Source organism: Lonchura striata, chromosome 2, assembly GCF_046129695.1.
Source record: "Lonchura striata isolate bLonStr1 chromosome 2, bLonStr1.mat, whole genome shotgun sequence".
Taxonomy (NCBI): Eukaryota; Metazoa; Chordata; class Aves; order Passeriformes; family Estrildidae; genus Lonchura; species Lonchura striata.
The window spans coordinates 101967477-101986531 of record NC_134604.1 but is presented as its reverse complement, the minus strand read 5'-3'; the positions used below and the strand labels follow the sequence as shown (position 1 = coordinate 101986531).

Genomic DNA, 19055 nt, shown 5'->3' with positions numbered 1-19055 from the left:
CCTCCTTTTCACAGGCCTAAAAGATGCTACAGGCTCTGAGAGTGATGGTGGTGACTCTTGCAGTACAAAATCAGAAGGAGCCAATGGAGGCACGACAATCCAACCCAAAAAGGTCAAAGGTGTTGGCTTTGGAGACATCTTCAAAGACAAACCCATAAAGCTACGACCAAGGTCAATAGAAGTTGAAAATGACTTCCTCCCAGTAGATAAGGTATGTATCCTTTCTTCATTGTCTCTTGGTGTTGGTTCAAAGAAGTTTTCAACTTACAGTTTTAAGTTGTCACTGGGCAAAACTTGAAGCTTTATGGTCATTATTTCCTAATCTTCCTGTAGACAAAGTTCTGCTTTTTTTGTTTTTGCCTCAGACCAGAAAATGGATTCCAGTGAGATTAACTGCTTGATAAAATAAACAACAAATAATTAAAAATTCATTGCTCTCAAATATGTTCTTTATGAAGACAAAAAAGAATTACATGATTTCCAATGAAGTCTCGACCAAGGGAAAAAAATCTGTGAAATCCTTCCTTGAAGTGAACAGATTTGTTCACTTAAACATACTCACACATCAGTTACTGATGTGCTGAGAAGAGTTAGGAGGCTTCCACAGCCTCAAGTTCTGCATAGTTACATGATGCATTTTCTGGGCTCCCAATGGTGATTTTAGGAAGCTTCTGGGTTCTTGATACCTGGTGTGGAAATTTCTCACCTTTTGATTCATGCTTGTCCACGTGTCTGTAGAAACAGGTTCTGCAGCAATTGCCTTTTTTGGCCTGCAAGATTTTTTTTTTCAACCTAGATAATCTCAGTGATCTGACTTATAGCACAGCACCTACTCCCACATCCACACTGAGTTAGAGTAGTACAGGAGAAGAGGAGGTCCTGCAGAGAGAGATGAAAACTTCTGAACTAAATTATGCTGAGGAATATTTGGTTAATATTTTACAGGTGACCATTTTTCAATTAGTATAAAGCGGGTAGGGGAGAGCTGGAATAATCTAAGTAAAGGAAAAACCTGGACTGTATTACTGCTTGACCATTGCTGACTTCTTCAAAGCCTGCTTGCCTTCTGTTTCTAGGTGGACTTCCTAACTTACATGTGGGGTTTTGTAAAAGCATTTCTTTTCATTTGAAGTATTTGAAAAGTCCTTATGAAGTGGCCTTCATTCCTTGAAGGAAAATCTTACTCCACTTTATAATTATGTGAAGTCTTACCTTTGTTTTGCACAAACAATAACAGGTTTTTTACCCAGCCAAAAATGGAATATACAATTTTCAGGAAACTTATAACACAGACCTTCCTTCCTATGTCTTCAGATTCTCCTAAAATTGGCATGGTTAGTAGAAAAAAACGGCTTCATTTTGTAAACACAATCCATCATTAGTGTTTGAAATGTGTAGCTAACTAAAGGCACCACTTCTTTCCTGTTGATGCTTTTTTCCTGTCTAGGATTAGGTTAACCTTTGAGAGGTGCCATTCAGAGGCTTCAGCACTGTGGTCTTTGCCTGAGAGCAGCACCAAAACATGAGTCAGTGACAGACATCTGTTAGGACTGCAGACCATTTACCTCCCTAAACACATTTTTCCCTGCTGCAAGAAATGTCTCCCTTGTCATTGCCATGTTCTTTACCATTTAATGTTGACCATAAGAGAATCCTGCATTAGGTTGGCCATCATCAAGGTCCAATTTAGCTTGATAGCTCTGCATACTGGTTCAAAATGTAGCAATGCATGAAGAGTTCCAAATTCATCCATATTTTTCTCAAGCAATGTTGTTTTTAAAGGGATCTTTGCCCTGTTATGTGTATTTATCATTTACAAGTAGCCTTAGTTTTTCAATAACTTGTAAACTTCTGAAGAAGGACAAAAAATGCTTTCCTCTATTCCCCTTTTTAAATATTTTTTTAAGCTTTCTGAAGTTTGGAGAAACTAAAACTCTTTCTGTTGCTTCTTGATAGTTATTGATGAAACATTATTGATGTAATGATGATTTTAACTTTTTGATTGAAATTATTTCCTAACAACAGTTATTTTTTAAAAAGCACCAGTAAGCTACTGTGAGGATTGTATAATGGGGGATTATTTATAACATGATATTTCTCATGTAAAATGTCAGTCCCATCTACAGAATGATCAGCAGGGTCTTATTTTGTTGGTGTTATCACTTTGTGTTCTAATATGTTTTCAATTTTATGAATCATAAGCTTAGATCATATTTCACACAGAATTACTGGGGTGTTAAAAAGTCTTTTACATAAATATTGGCAGGAACATGAAGGCAGAAAGGTTTGCTGCCATCTGAGCAGAAGCAGATGCCATTAGGGTCTCCTGTAAATCACCAGGCAGTTTAATGTGCTTCAAGTGTTTGCTCAATGGCAACAATGTGTAATCACCCTTGCCTTTTAAGATGATCAATAAACCCTCAAAAAAAGCAAAACTGAGGAGTTGAACGAAACCCCATTGGTTTTATTGGTGTGCAGAAATCATTGCTTAGCTGTTATTTGTTCTAAAATCACAGAAGCAGATTATCCTAGGGAAATTAATGATACAGTTGTGGGAGATTGAGCAGTGCTGTCAGAGCTTTTAGAAAAATAGAAGAACCAAATACTTATGCTTTGTAGTCCATTTCATTCCCTCTTGGTGCTGACGAGTCAACCACTGGCAATGTATCAGTAGAATCAGATTCCTTGGGCCTGGCTCTGACACATTTCCATTACTGATAAATGTAAGTGAACTGTTTTACAATGCTGCACCTGACTGAAGTCATGGTCACGTGCAGTCATAGTCAAGACTCACCAACAGATGATTTTTTGGGAGAAATACATGTATGCATACAGACAGGTTGTGTGTCCTGACAAAATTCAGTGTAACACTCTTGAAGCAGCACAATATTTATGGTCAAATAGAAGTGCCTGTCTCACATGGCTCACCTCTGCTCTGCGGCTTCAACACATTTAAACAGGTCCTTCTGCTAACTTCTTTTTTTTACTTTTCCATTTTGTAGTAGCTTATCTAAAGCTTCTGTTGCTAGGTTGGACTTCCTTCCAATACGATCTGTATGTGCTTCTGTTGTTCTAAAAAGCTATCATTTTTTCCTCTTCTGTATCTAAGAATAAACCTCTACAAGCACAGGAAAATTAATTCAACCAATGCATTCCTTAGTCTGAGTTTCCTGTATTGGGTTGATTTGTGAGCTAGGGCTTCAGCTTGGAAATGCTAAAGACCATGATAGGTGAATATAAAATAAGAGGTCTTAAAAAGCTGTTTCTATCTTTCTGAAAACTGTCCTTACTTCAGAAGAGACTACTGGAAGTATTTTTTTACATTTTCCACTTGAGATGTATTTGTAACTTTCTTCAGGCAAAACTTTCATTTTTGGCTAGCAGGGGTAGATTTGATTAGAGCTAGATTTTATGAACATCCTTTGATGAGATCACAGTACTGTTTACCACAACTTAGTGCAAATTATATACTCAGCCATCAACCCAGAGAGTATTGCAGACACTGTAATGATTTAATATAAAGGGGGAAGCTATCATGGCTCTAGAGTCAGCAACTTGTAACAGCTAGTTAAATGGTGTTTGGAGATCCTTACTGCAAAGCAGTGAATTCATACAGGAATTTATTTTTTTTTAATACATTCACTATGCTTTGGATAGGAGAAATGGAGAAGAACTAATGGAAGCAGACACAAGGGCTAGAGGGGCTAGAAGCTGTTGTCAATTATTAAGCCTACCTGTCCTTCGTAATAAGATAAAAAATTGTAAACTCTCAGACTGAATGCCTGCAAGGTCTGAGTTTCTATTCTGAGCTGGCAAGCTGGGAACCCAGAAACTGTGCTGAGAGTCTGTCTTTGCACACCTGTTCTGTCAGTTCCTGCCTGCCTGCCTGCTTGCAGAAAACATTTTTACCCCTTAATTTTCAGTTGTCATTTAAAGAGAAATCTTTGAGAGACACAAGTTGGAGGCTCCTCTTGTGTTTGTAAGCCAGCTGAGGATGTGCCTGAGCTCAGCCAGCCCTGCCCAGTGGTACCTGTGGTGCACTGCCAGCCCTGGCTGCGTGTGCTACCTGTGTCTGCAGCTCACAGCTCGCTGCCACTTGCTTTGCCTCTCCCATGCCTTGGAAGTGCCTGCTCCCCTAATAGAAATGGTGCAGTCAGTGTTTAAAATCCTGAGATGAAAAATGGATGCAAGCAAAACCACCTGGTACTGACTAGCAACACTATTAAAAACACCTGCTGAGGCAGAGAGCACACAGTGGGAGCATCAAGTGTGTGTGCAGCACTTTGCACTTGAAAGCACAGGTTTCTGGCATTCCTTTCTTCAGAGGCAGCCATCAGCAGTGGCAGCAGCAGACATGGCAAGCATCAGCAGTTTGTCTAATTCCGTGTAGGAACAGAGGGGCACTCATCTGTTCAAGCTACATTCATGTTCTGCTTTGAAGTTTCTGTCTGCTACAGTCTGGCATCCCTGTCCTAACCATTTATTCTAGTGGCATCTTGTGAGGAAAGCTGCAGGGGAAGAAGGACCCTGACCTCTTCTGCAGCTGTCATGAGAGCAGGGCTGCCTGCAGCAGGGTCTCTCCCCTTTGCTGGTGTAACTTCTCATTCCTTGACCTCACTGTGAAAACAGGATTTATATGTTTCTTTCATCATGTGAAAAAATACTACAGGTTTGCAAACGGTGGCTGATGTTCATGAGGCAGAGTTGACATTATAAATAAATACTTTAGAAGATTTACTACCCTATTCTGGAGGAATAAGAAGGAAAGGTAGGGGAATTAAGATTGACAGGGGAGAGTTGAAAAGCAGTTTGCCCTGTTTTGGGGAGGCAGACTCAAAGCAGGACCTAGCACTAAGGGAATATAATGTGAGATGCAAATTTAAGTTTAAAGAGAGGTATAAATTGATAACTTCAGCTGGCAGTGACTGCTGAGTCACTGAACTGTGCAATGTGAGTGAAGGGTGACTCCTGATCTCCTGTATGCTTCCTTCCCTTCTGTGCTATCCCATCTGTGCTTTCATGTTCTGTCAGTTTGGTTTCTAAAATCTTCAAGCTGTCTGGACAGAGTTGTCCAGGTATTTATGACATGGTTCAGCTTACACATCAGCCTGCACTACTGGGTTTTGGCAGAGGATGTTACTCACACGCTGGTTTGTGCTGCCTGTGATGTTTTATTAAGCTTTTTTTTTTTTTTAAATTAAAGCAGCTATTTGACTCTAAATAATTGCAAGTTAGTTGTCCATGCCACAAGACTTTACATGTATACAGTTGGACTTTATTCAGAAAAAATTTGTCAGTATGAAAGAAACACACCAAACATATGCATGAAAGTATTTTCAACTGTTTCTGACTCAAACTGCTTGAAGAACATCTTAAAATAGAAGCAGAGTAGTGTAAGAAGTACTGATAGTACTACAAGTTGTTCCTAAAAGTAAAGTGGAAGGTCTGATCTGTCCTCCTGGGGTGCAGCACTGGGTTTCTGCCAGATTGATTTCTCCTGGAGGAGTGCTCTGTGGGAAGGAAAACTCCTGTTATTTCAGTCATGGTTTTGATTAGGAAATCTTAGGATGCTCCAGTCAGAAAAACAGGATGTGTAGATTTAAGCTAATGCAATTTTATTTCATAATGGGATGGCAATAAAAGTCTATATGTTTTAAGTTGTCCTGGATCCAGCTGGTGATCATTAGCTTGCAAGTCACTGTAAATCTCTGAATTTCAGTTGTACCATTACCAGGCCCTTTACCCCAACAGGCATTCTAAAAGAAGAATTGTTAAAAATGCCAAAATGCTTTGCTTACATAGCTTATAATAAGGCTGATTTCCTGAGTTCCAGAGATACTTGATGGAGATGTAAACTGAATTTCTAGGAACTTTTGTCTCGTTTTTCAACAGTATGGAGAAAATTATTCAGAAGGCAACAATATTATTAATTTTTAATTGTTTATTAATAGCAATAAAATCTACCGAAGCAAAAATAATTTATATACATTGATAGGAAAATATCTAAATTAGTGTAATCAAGGCTTTGGGGATAAACAGTTTTATAAACTGTCCTAGTGTTTCTCAGAAAAATGTATTTTTCTTTCTTGCGCCATTTGGATTTTGTTGGTTAGTATTTCTGATTTTTAATTACTACATCTGAGCTGTTACATTTAATAACTCTGACAAGATTATAAAGAAATTCTAATGAAATAACTTCTGATATTCGTAGAACATATTACCTTTAAAAATTGAAGAAATAGTTATGCAAAAAAAAATTACCTGCCTTGAAATTTACTTACACCACGTTGAAATTTACGTAAATAAAAAGGTTGATGAATGTAAACCAAACTGAATATAACCTTTGAAGTGAAATCTGTGCCCTCGTTTTTTGTTGTGTATTTAGCTTTATTAGCTTGTGGAATTTTTCTGAAATGTTTTCTTTCTTTATACTTTTCTAGTTGAGGATTATTTTTAATAGTCAAATGAAAATGAGAGTATATAGTATCTTGTGGCTTGCTTAAATATTAAATCTTTAATTTCTTCCAAATCATCTGTGTCTTTCCCTCCCCTGACCTTATTCAGACATTTTAAAGTTGAATGTTTGTAGGGAGACAGCATTAAGAATTTATAAGATTTTAATGGAACAGAGCTTCATGTTGAAGATATTTCAGTTTCTTGAGCATTTTTCTTTAAAAACAAAGGACATAAAAAAAGACATAAGTTACACGAAATTTCAACCTTTTTTCCCCCCCACCAGAAAGACCAATGCATTCAGAATTTGTCATAAGCTCATTTGCCAATAGAGTTAGTTGCAAAATTTATTGCCTGGGCTGTTCACAAAAGCTCTGTAAATTATCACTCACATCCTTGCTTTTCTTAGCTGGTGGTCTCAAGATGCCAGGAAAATCTAAGCTGGAAAGGAGAGGAAACTTCTTGCTATGAGTGAGCAGAGATAGGAAAAGGTCCAGATTTCCTGTGAAATAAACAAGTGGAACTTTTGTTTCCTGGGGATGGCCCGGCCCGTGAGTCAGTGTCAGGGCTGGGCTCCTGCTCTGGCTGAGCTCATGCAAGGCAGGGGCAGGACTCCAGGACTCTTCTTGGACACTTCAAGCTGCTGAAAGGCAGCTTGGCTTCACAATGGGAGAGGAGGTATTTATTTTACAATTAGTTGGGGCTTTCTTTCTGTGGCTGTTTTAAAACGTATCATAATATATACTCTGCATAGCACAGGTTTCATCTGTAGGGTTCTGTGGCTCTTCTGAACACTTTGGAGATGCTGGGTAGGTAAAATAAAAGAAGGAGAAAGAGTGCTGAGAATGCTGAAATCCATTCCTGCAATGGAGGTCCATATTAGAATAGGGGGTTACTTTTGTGTGAAAATCATATTCTCTCCTGGCTCTATTTACTTGCATTTTTTTCCTTTCGGCCTGTTTGGCCATTAAACTTGCACACGTGTTTTCTATATCTATATGATGTGGTTTCAATTTTCTTACTCTAAAGAATAATACAAGTTTAGAGTTAAGCAAGACAAGTTTTAAAGTCTCTAGGATGTGCTGCTCTTTCAAATGTTTGCTTAGTAAGTGAAAATTCACTACCCCCACCCCGTGTTTTTTCCTTCTTAAATACACCAAAAAAACTGTAAATCTTCTTGGCAGGAAAAAGAGGAAGAGCTTTACTAATTCCTCTTCTGTGCGAAGTGCTATTTGTCTAAGTGAGGAAAATGGATATGAATGAGTGTTTTAGAAAATTATATTGTGATAATAAAACCAACATGGAAATTATCCTTTTTTCCCCCCTCCACGAAAAAAGCAACTAGAATCAACTGTTGCTTATAAAATTTTATGGAATGCTGAATGGAGAGATACCAAGTAAACTATTTGATTATTTGCAGATACTTTGGCAGCTTAGTACAAAAATGTAAATTTCCCTCAACTTTGGCTTTTCACAGCAAAAGTCAGTAAGCTGTGTGCAGAAATGATGCAACAAGTTTTTTGAGTTGCCTTTTCTCCTAAAATGTACCATGTGTCTTTCTTTTATTCTGCCTTAAATAAAGAAAAGAGGAAGGAGGAAAGGAGTGTGAAAGGATCATAGATCAGCCAGGCCTTTGTTAAGATAAAAAATCTCTAGGCCAGTTTCTAAAAAGCCTTCCAAATGCTTTGTGTGTGTGTGTTCTATAGGAGGTTCATTGCATTCTGTGTTTCTAAAATAGTCCTTAAACACTAGAGACGTGAGCTCATATTATTACAGTTAGTTGGCTAAGTGCTTTATAAAAGTTTCCCAATAAAAGCCAAGGAGAGGGAGAGAGGGCAGCTCCTGGGGAGGAAATCCTGCTGCAGCAGTGACCAGTGGCCAAGCAGGGGCTGCTGGTGGCTGTGTTCTGCTGCCTGCTGGGCTCTTTGCCACACACTGGCCACACAAAGAGCAGAGCCCTCCACCTGGACAGCTGATACTTTCTTCTGCAGCAGCCCCAGTACCTAAAGCACTTGCTGGATAAAACGTGAAACACATGGTAAAAGTCATTTTCTATTTGTATTTTGAGTCACTTGTTGCTCTTCAGTCTTCCCTGTGTTTAAAATAAAAATATCTCCCTATTCTTCCTCAGTAAATTCTGATTTAAGTGATGTAAGGTGAGGGGAAAAACCCCAAATCTAAAAAAATGAAAGTTAATCTGAGGAGAAAAGAAGTATAATTCCAAAATCGAAAAAATATTTGTTGTCAGCACTAAATCTGGGATAATCTGCATGACAGTATGGGTTTGTTCTTTTGTTTATAATAATTGAATCTGCAAAATGTCATTGAACAGCTACTTGTCAGTTTGTTGACAACATCATAACTTTCACAAAAGAGCGAAGAAATATTGTTGCCACTTTAAAGAGGATGATATTAAAGAAGAGACATTCCCTGCTTACTGTTTTCATAGATTTTTTTATTCTTTTCAGAGATGGAAGTAGCTGCACTGCTTTCCTTACTGCTGCAAAAGAAAGTGGAGATTCATGTAGCAGTTGTAAGGTTCAATAATTGTTGTAAAAGAGGGAGGTTTTATAACCATGTTTTCTAAGCTGGATGGTGCAATCTGGATCATCATGCAAGTTACCAGCTGCAATCTAGACAGGCATGGTTCTCTTGGAAGAGTAGGAAGGAATTTCTTTCACTCAGTGCAGACTGACTAAAGTATTTTTCCTAGAAGAGACAGAAATTAATTGTGAATGGCAACCTGCAAATTGTAAAATTCATGACAAAGAGAGCAAGGGCACATACTTCCTTTACATTTATGTGAAGGAAAGTTAAAATGGAGAATAAAAAATAAAGCAGATAGAAAGAAGGCTTTCTGCTTAAAAAAATACTTTTGATACAAAAGCACCTTCTGGCATTACAAATCTGCATCTTGAGGAAAAGCGAAAACGAGCTTGTTCATCATGCTCATTTTGATGTGCACACTTCCAGAGCTTTGAGATCAGGCAGCTGGGAGCGTGCTGTGTGGGTTTCCTTCTGTGCTTGCCTTTTATTTCATTTACTGAAGTGTTTTTACTCATCAGTGGTTCTAATATGTCTCGCTCCAATTGTTTCAGCAGCATCTATCTAATCTAAACTCTTATGTTCACTTTCTCACCATTAACCTTTCAGGAAGGCAGATTTTTAGTTCATTAATGGTTTGAAACTGACAGCCCAACAGCATCAAATGTCAGGAGTCCAAATTTTACAGAAGTACTGATGATTTAATGCATGCAAGTTAAGATATATGGGTTTCTCTCCTATCCAACACATCAAGCATGTTGGAAGGAAAAAAGTTTCTCCAGTCCCCTCCCTGCCCATAATTTCAAATTTTAAGAACATGTCAAAATACAAAGTTAGAACAGCTTTAGAATCTGAACGTACCTGCTGGTAGAAGAGGTTTAGCTGAGGACTACACTGCAAAAAGCAAAATGTGCACTATTCTGCTCTCCAAGCTGTCTAGAGTTTTACTGAAAATGATGTTTCACTGCTCCTGGTTTTGTTTCTACTCCCTTTTCCATCCAAGAGGTTAAACCAAAAACTTTGCATGGTTTACCTACTTATTTCTTTGAATGTTATTTCAGAGAGCATAGATTTCTCTGGTGAGTTGCATAATACTAATGAAGATATTCTTCATATGTGTTTTAAAGACTGATGGCCTCCTAAATACCTGGTAGTTTTAGTGCTTGGATGGGACATTTGGTGCTGGCTCAGGTCATTTCTAAATGGAGCTCAACAGCTGGAAACAGGAACAGAAGCAGTTTTCCATTCAAGCAGTTCAGAAATTGCTGAAGAGTTGTTTTGTCATTGCAAATGAGAAGTTAGGAGTCTGTGAAGCAGCCTCTCTAGTTAGAAGTCTTCCCCACTAAGAAGGTTTGAGACTCCTCTAAATGCAGAAATATAAATTACAAAGAAGTGGACTATACAGTCATAATTCAGCATAAACATCCATTTCATCACTGAGATAACAGTTTGTATTCATACTCTGAAATATTGTTCATTTCAAGATGTCTTAAGTCTTTAGTTGTTTCTCAGCAAAAGCTGGTAACAATCAAAGCCCTTCCTGACAGCTTGACTGGAAATAAATCAGAGTTTATTCAGGAGGTTGGTAAGTTGTACAAGGTTTGACTTTGTAGTGTTGTGATGGACATAATCCACCTTACAGGTCAAAACAGGTTTGAAGTGGCTAAACAGGAAATGTAAATATACATTTCTGTACTGTGGATTTGTCTTTTTCATTGCAATAGCTGACTGTCAATCCAGTATTTGATTTTTATAATCTTTTAGATTCATGGTGGATTTTCCATTTCTGTGACATACTATAAAACCTTCCTTAGTTTTGAAATTTTTCCATTGAAAATTTCTGTAGTGTCCTATCAGAGAACTGTATAATTTTGAAGGCTTTTCTAATTATTTTCTCCATATATCTTTGATCTCTCTCTGATTTTACTTTCTTTTTAACTGAAGAACTTAGTGTGTTTGATAATATTTGGCTGGGAGATAGGAGTTAGAGTAATCCTTTGAAGTTTCCCTTAGTTATCACTTTGGTTTGATATCACTTTGCTTTATTTAAATTTACTTTCTGAAGAGTTCTGTATTCAATATTCCATTTCCATATGTTAAAGAATAATATTTCTTGGAAGATCCTGGGAAATCTGTAGTTCAGATCAGGACTGTGTCTGGGTTCTTGTTGTGCCTCCATTAGAGATCAGTACTGGAAGCCTAGGGAAGATGTTGAGAAGGTTGCACAAACAAAGAAATTCCTGCAAGGGGTCTTAACAGCATCTAATAATTTTGAATTTTGTATTAATAACCATAATGGATCTTTGTTCCTTGGCAAATCAAGTAGTCACATTTTCATTGCATGTAACATTTTAGCACCTGTGGTTCCTGTGAAAGCATTCCAGTCTGCTGGATCACACACTGTGGGAAGGAGTTACCTCCCTCTGTTTGTTTTCAATATGGCACCTGCTAATTTCATCTGATAGCCCTAAATTTTTATTGCTGGAAGAGTTGAGTGAGTCCTTAATTTTTATTACCAGAAGAGTAAATGAGTGACTCCTCCCTATCTACCTGCTCTCCTGATTTTCATAGACTTGTGTCACCTGTATCTTTTTTTCCCAGAATGAGAGATCTGTTCCACAAGTTTGATCATTCTTGGTGACTTTCTGTCTTTTTCAGTCCCTTTGAGAAATCAGGGGGTTTGTGTGTGAGGGCAAAGGATGTGAGAACTGCACACAATGGCCAAGGTGTTGGATGAATTTATGCAGCATTTTTATAGCCCTTCTCATTGCTCTTTATTACTTTCCAAAGTATTAACAACTATGGGTTTCAATCCTTTCATTTCTGCCTTAAGATAGCACTTTTCCTCCAAATGTGTCATTTTATTTCTACCTGAACTTAGTTTCTGTCTTTCCCCTTTGGTGGGCCATCTGGGAAAGTGTGGAAAACAAGAGCCTTGATCTAGATCCCTGAACAGCTCCACTGATGACCATGATAAAACTCTTTGTTTTCTGTCTTTTAATGCTAACTTATCCAAGTTAATGAAATTTTTAAAGGATAAACAGTAAACTCTTCTTAATCTCAATTGTAGTTTTGAATGTTCAGTGAGGTTACAATTTCAATCTTCTTCAGGAGCCAGAACCAGGAACTTTTAAAATTTGTGTGTTTTAATGAAAATTGCTGTGAATTGGCTATGCAAAACAGAAAAGATAATACAGGACTTGTATAAAGACAACACTGTATGCCACAACATCATTATTTAATTATTTCATTATTAGGTAGCTGGATTTATAGATTTATTGCTCATCTGTAGATATATAGATCCAGATAGATATGGGCAGATGGCAGGTAACATGCATGGACTACTCAACAAAGATATTTTAAAATAGCATCTATCATGGGATTCTGGTGATTGAATTTAGGTGTCTGTGATGTTGCTTTTAGGCTACAAGTGGTCTTTCTTCATACTTTGTAGACTAAAAAGCATTATTAGGACAGGAGCTTTCTTTATCCCAAAGATGAATTACATGCTAAAGGGATTATTTTATTTCCAGTGACAAACGGGAAGCCTGCAGTGACTGGCATCTGGCTCACAGCTGATCTTTGAATGAAGTTAACTCAATCTTGAATAACTACATCAGAACACTAAATCTTGTCTTTTTACATCTCAGTGACAAAACCAGCTGAAATTGTACTAAAAAGAATAAGCAGATTACATGTAAATGTGAGGCTCATGCAGTCACAACAGAGCAAGGGGTAGTATGAAACCTTAAATGTTAAGATTTCTTAGCTTTTGGGTGGTTAAGTAAGAAATCATTTTAAATAATCACTAAAATAATAAGGAATTGTGAGTAAAATATTCAGTAGATAAAATTTGATTAATACAAGTTAAAAACAATAAAGTTAGTTTAATTGCCGGACTTAGTGACTTTTCCTAAAGAAAATACATACCTAGAAAATCTACCAGAGAACTTAATCTCATCTTTAGTTTTGGAGTAACAGACTCTGAGCCAATAGAGAGTGTCAACACATACTGATTAAATAATCCTGCCCTTCCTTTCTCCCTCCCTTTTCTTCAGTATGTAATCCTTCACAGTGCTATGCCAAAAGTAGTACAGGCTTGTCATTTTCTCTTTATTTTGCCACAAACATGCCAATAATTCCTTCTCTGTCCAGCAGGTGATTTTCAAGGACTTCCCTTTATGAGATTTTCAAATAGTTTTTGATGTAGTTAAGTAAAACACCGGTAACTTCTTTTATTAAATATTTCAGAAGTTATTGTTAATTTGAAAAATATAATGTTTTTTAATCAAAATAAAATGCCACTATTCCTTAAGCATTCAAAAATGTATTCTCAGACTTGATGTAGTTTAAGCATTTTAACCAATGAGTAGAACTTGTTTTGCTTCTTGTCAACTGTAAGAAAGAATTGTATCAGAAGAATAAACATCAGTGATGAATCAGAAAAAAAAGCCCCAGAAAAATCATGTTTTGTTCTAAAATTTCCCTTTTCTAGGAGCCTCAGTTCTGTTTCCTTTGCTTTGTTTACTTGCTTGCTTGCTTGTCTGCTTGGATTCCAGGGCCATGAGAGTGGATGACAGATGCAGTAACTGTAAGATGCTCTGACAATCAGTGCTGTATTTCTAGGGCACCAAGTGAATTAAGGGTAGTGTAATGTAATCACAACCTGTTTACCATTCTCTGCAATAGGTATTGTAATAGCATTTGGACTGACATGCTATTTTTATACACACCTTGTCTTTCTTTTTCTTTCTTTGTATTCAAGAAGTAACTTCTGAATTGAACACTGGTAAGCATTTTGCCCCCAGATACCTGTAGTTTTTCTGCATATGAATGCTAATTCCAAAAGCCATTGGAAACAAACATTCAAGCAGCATATTCTTGTTGACTACTTGAATATTGCTTTCCTCTAAAGCACTGGTGGTGTTGTAGCCAGTTCCCAGTGGACTGATGTACATGAGCATTTATAGGGCCTCCACTTGTTCACTCTTGACTTGTCTGCTTTGTCCAAACTTGTTAATTGTGGTAAGAGTCATGCTGATGGCTGAAATTGTGTTCCTTTCCAAGGAGCTCCTGTAGGATGAAGGCTTCAGTCTTTTGCTTTGTAGCAAGAGGATGTTTATTTGGAGGATCACTTTTTATTTAGAGATTGATGATTTGTCTAGACAGATAATAAAGATGCCAGGAGCTCATATGCCTTTCACAGCATCTAAATACAAGGGTTTGTAATCTTGCTGCAGAAGGGTAAAGCCTTTCACAGGTAAAATATTTTTCAAAATTAAAAAAAAAAACTTATTTCTTTACAAAGATATGATATAAATCAGAAGGCCTATGTTCATTCAAGTTCAAGTGTCATCTAATATAGACATCAATTGGAAAAACCTGTGTTTAATCTGCTGGAATATGAACAAAGTGTGAAAATGTGCCCTTTTCAGGTTGTCAGGTGGAAGAAAAGAAACTGTAATATGAAGCTTAAAATACTTTAATTGCTTTGTTGTCTGCATTCTGTGGAATATTTACTAAACATTCCACTAAAAGGTTCTCTGAGTTGTGCTACATCTGATGCTGTGGTTAGAGGGACCATTCTTTAGGGAAGCATCATCTGGTATTTAGAGCTGAGTGATGTTCATGTTTCAACTTTTGGATGATATAAAGGCAAGAACTACTAAAGAAGAGTTTGGACCCTGGGTTTGAGGCAGAGTTGGTTTATTTTTAAGCTCAAGCTGGGTTCCTCTGGAGAGGGACCCTGAACAAAGAAATCCTTGGGCCTTTACCCTCACAGTCTGTGCACAAGATGTTCATGTGCCCTGCATGCACCTCTTGGTCCAGTGGTGAATTATCATCTGGGGTCTTCCAGTATCTCCCTGGATTCTTTCTCCATGCCTACGTGGGCAGGCCATTTACTGCTCTTGTCTTCCAGCTTGAGGCCTCTGGGGTCTCAGCCCTTACCAGTCTTTGTTTCCTTTCCTTCTGAGCCAAGGGAATGTCACCTGCACCAGGCTTTGAGCAGGACCCACTCGTGCTGAGCTGTCAGTGGAAATGTGTGCAGTTTTGGCAGCTGAGTCTCTCTGTAATTAGCTGGGAGTGCATTGGGCAGATGTACCTAACTAGTTGGTGTTAAGAAACACAAATAATTGTACATGCACATGGATAATCTTCTTAGCAAAGCAAAGCTGTGAAGAAAGTAGTTACAGAGGAAGAAGCTACTGTAGATGACTGAGGCAATCAAATGTGTAGACAGGTGCTTCATTCACTTTTCTGCAAGACTTTTTGTTTTCTCTATAAATGTTTCTTAAAATTCCCATTACCCTCTTTGAAGTCCCATGTGGTGACCCTTCAGAAAAGTGTTAACTCTGTCCTTTTGGGAAACCTCAGGATAGCAATACTTGATTATACTGTCACAGAAAGGGCTTTATGTGGAACTGAATGTTGGTAGCATGGGAAAAAATGAGATCTTGGACATTTATTTTGTTTCTGACAGAGTGAGAGCATTTTGACATCTGAAAGTCTTTGAGGTTTTGATGTTTTGTCTCTTTTTTGGATTTTAAAGCAGAACAGATAGGATGGATCGAGGACTTGATGACATTCCTTAAGCATTTGATATTGGAAATTATTATATATTATTTTTTCCAATATTAAATATTAATATTGGAAAAAAAGAATTAATATGGCTTCTCCCTCACAACACCAACATTATACATAGTCAGTGAGATCATTTATGGTCCTGTTACTTCAGAGCTAGAAGACTCTAATAACCATTTCTGCTTCTTTGTGAACAAATGTTCTCAGTTACAAAATAGAGCATAAAGACACATTGAAGGCTACAGCTTTTATACTCTCACTAATAGTGGCCCAGGATTTGCATATAAAGCTATATATTAGAAAATTCTCATTAATATAAGCCACATCTAAATATACTTAGGTGAATGTTAAGAGGAAGTATTGTGGTCAGAGAAACATGACACTTTTTTCCTCTGATCCAGTCATTAAGGTTTTCTGAAATTCTAAAAGTTCAAAAGATACTTAACTGCCTTTTCCTCCCTTGTACAAAGCACCAGTGCACATTGCTGTATTATCACTGTTCAAACTGACAAACTATGTTAAGCTTAATGTTTCTAGCTCATACAGCCCATTTTTATGAATTCTTTATTGTCTGATGTATTCCTTAAGAATATATTCATGGAATTATATTCCAAGTAGCAGTTTCCAAAACATTTTATCTAGGATACAGACCTCAATACACTTTCCAAAATAAATAATGATGCTGAGAAAATCCTTTTTTCTTCATTCCTGAGTAAATAAGCTATTGCTTCAAGAAGCCTATATTGTTAAAGGAGCCTCAAAGGATAAGTATGTTACTTTGGTGCAAAGTATAACAGAACCTCCTGCATGGACCTATCTGTGCACATATAACAATTCAATTTGAATTTTCATATTAAATGTTCTAGACACACTAGACCTGAATAATGAAAGTAAATATACAAGTCAGTTTTCAGCCACAACAGAAAACCCTGACTTATAATACTAAAATATCCTGAAGGAAGATTGGTCACAGGTTTACTTTTCTTCCTCTTGTCAGGGTTCAATAGTTGTAGGGAACAACAACCATACCTTTAGGTGAGAAAAACTCACTTGTATACTATCCATTTTGTGTTCTGTTTCTCTTGTGCTGTTCTCTGCTATTACAGGTATTACAGTTGAGACAAAATATATAAATGAAAGAAAATGAGACTGTTCAGGTAATACCATTTACCTGATTCTGTGTGCCACCTCAACCATTTTTTGCAATTGCTATTAATTCAGTAGCAGAAGAAACTGGTCTGCAGTGATACAGATTTGCAGTGTACCAAAATGCCATCGAGGCCCACAGAACTGGTTATTTAGTGCTGGACTGTCCTTCCATTGGCTTCATTCATCCAAGCATTAACACTGCCAGGTTGCTGCTAAATCTGTCTCGTCCCTCCAAATATCTGAATGCCAAATCATGGTGATTTTTCATGCTTTTATCAGCTGTTTCTGCAGCAAGAAGGCACGTCATCCCTTTTCATGTTTAGGATGCGCTTGTCAGGAGATTAGCGAAATTTGTGTCTGACAGCTAAATAATCTAATTATGCTTGCCTTGCAGAAATAGTGGGATTAAGATTCTGCCTGTTTTGTTGATCATATTCTGTTGTGTTGGGAGCCAACCTAGGCTTGGAGTCAGAAAACACAAACTGTTTCCACCATGTTTTTCTTGTGTGACAGGAGTGAGCAAGTCAGAGTGATATCTACAGAGAAATGTAAGTGGAACAAGGCTCACTGCCACCACCTAGAAGAGGGATTTATGGTAATCAGCATGCTGGGGGAGGACAGATGGACACAGTAGTCTTTAGGAGTGTCTCTGTACCACTGGGCTAGAAATATGAGGGCACAGATTGATATGCTGCCCTTCTTGCTGGTGATGAACCCATTCTGCAGCCAAGAATCCAAGATAGCTTTCGAGAGAAAATGCAGAACTTCACTTGTCTTTGCAGCCTGGTATTTAGGCCACTGCTGGGAGATGCCATTATGGGCATTCTGGTTCATGCTTCATTTGACTTTTAATTCCAAACATTGTTGACAACATGATAGATTTAGGTAAATGAAGTGAGACAGTTTATGCTGGGAGATGTTAGGGATTGCTGCCAAGGGTTGAGGATCCTGTTCTTGGACTTGGAATGTCTAAATTCCCAAAAAGTCCTTCAAGTTATAAGTATTGTTTTGTGCCGGTGTCCCGAAGGGGTAAAATGTGCTTGCTTCCTGAGCCTGATAGGTAAGAATTAATCAGGTAAAGACTAACAGCAAAGCTGGAGTTGGATATCAGTACAATGTAGCATAGATCAATGTGTCTAGAAGGGCCTGGACTGTCTTCTTATGTAAAGGAAGAACAAAGGAGGAGAAAAAATTATGCTGAAATCTTCAGTTCAACATATTGGGTGTTCTTTGCTCCCATGTTTCCTTTTTTTAGAAGTGAAGGTTTTGATAAATTGCACTGGGCTTTTAACTGAAGAAGACAACAAAATATCTTGTAGTAACTGTTTTTGAAAAGTCTGTGTCATGCAGATGTGTATTGGATCAGCAAAATTTCAAGTTGAGTTTCCTTTGTTCTTACCACTAAAAAATGTGGTAGATATTTGACCTGTATGGGAGTATGAGACATAGAACAGTTGGAGAGAGAGCAGGGAAGTTTCTGGCTTATATGGGAGATGTCACCATCTCACATTTTTGTTTTCTTGTTAGAAAAATTGGTGGCTCTGATATGCTTGCTCTGGGTCTCCAAATCTTAGCTATACATGAGCTTTTAGCCTGTTATAGCAGAACCATCAGATTTGCCAGATCACAGAGGATTCAGTATCTCTTAGAGTGAGGAAAGTTTATCTTGGTTATTTCCTAATGAACAAAAAGTACTCTATTAAGTTTCATGTAGGTGTTTTTAGAAAGTGGTGATACATTTTCCATGCAAATGTAGACCAATTGGAAATATAAATAAATAATTTTTAAACCCCACCTCCTTTAGGACCACTTAACAGGACAATTAAAACACCTTGGCAATTGAGGTCCACCTGAAACCAGATTTACATGAATTATCAATTTTTGTTCCTTTTTCCTGTCAATGATGCTTGTTTCATCCCTAGAAATCCCAGAGTGTAGTCCCCTCATAATTAAAGAATATCAGTTCCACTTGTCTTCTCCTCTCCCTGTCCCACAACAAATCCCTTCTCACTGGAGTGGGTCCTATGCAACCCTCACAAAAAATTATTTGAATTTTTCCTCCTTAAGCTCCTAATAAAAGAACAGCCTTGTTTGAATAGTATTCCCTTTTCTGTTCACAAGTTGGTTCCCAATACTAATTTATCACCTGCACAGGCATTTGTTCTGAATGAATAGATGAAGTAATGTTTTCAAGGATTGCTCTTGCATCTGCTTCTATATATTACGAAATTGCTTTGCATAATGTATTTTTCACTAAGATGCACAAGTATCTTCCTTTTTGCCCATGATTCTTTTGTTGTGATCTGTAGCTTGTTAAATTATAGCAT

At 37.5% G+C, this 19055-nt stretch overlaps 1 protein-coding gene across 5 annotated transcripts in view; it reads left to right on the top strand.

Moving 5' to 3' along the window:
* Positions 1-19055, top strand: part of SH3KBP1 (SH3 domain containing kinase binding protein 1) — a 212161-nt gene that overhangs the window by 130879 nt on the left and 62227 nt on the right. For all 5 annotated transcript variants that reach the window (XM_021552924.3, XM_021552922.3, XM_077781634.1 and 2 more), the window contains one exon: positions 15-211. In XM_021552924.3, the coding sequence (XP_021408599.1) occupies positions 15-211 (197 nt within the window). The remainder of the gene's footprint in view (positions 1-14; positions 212-19055) is intronic.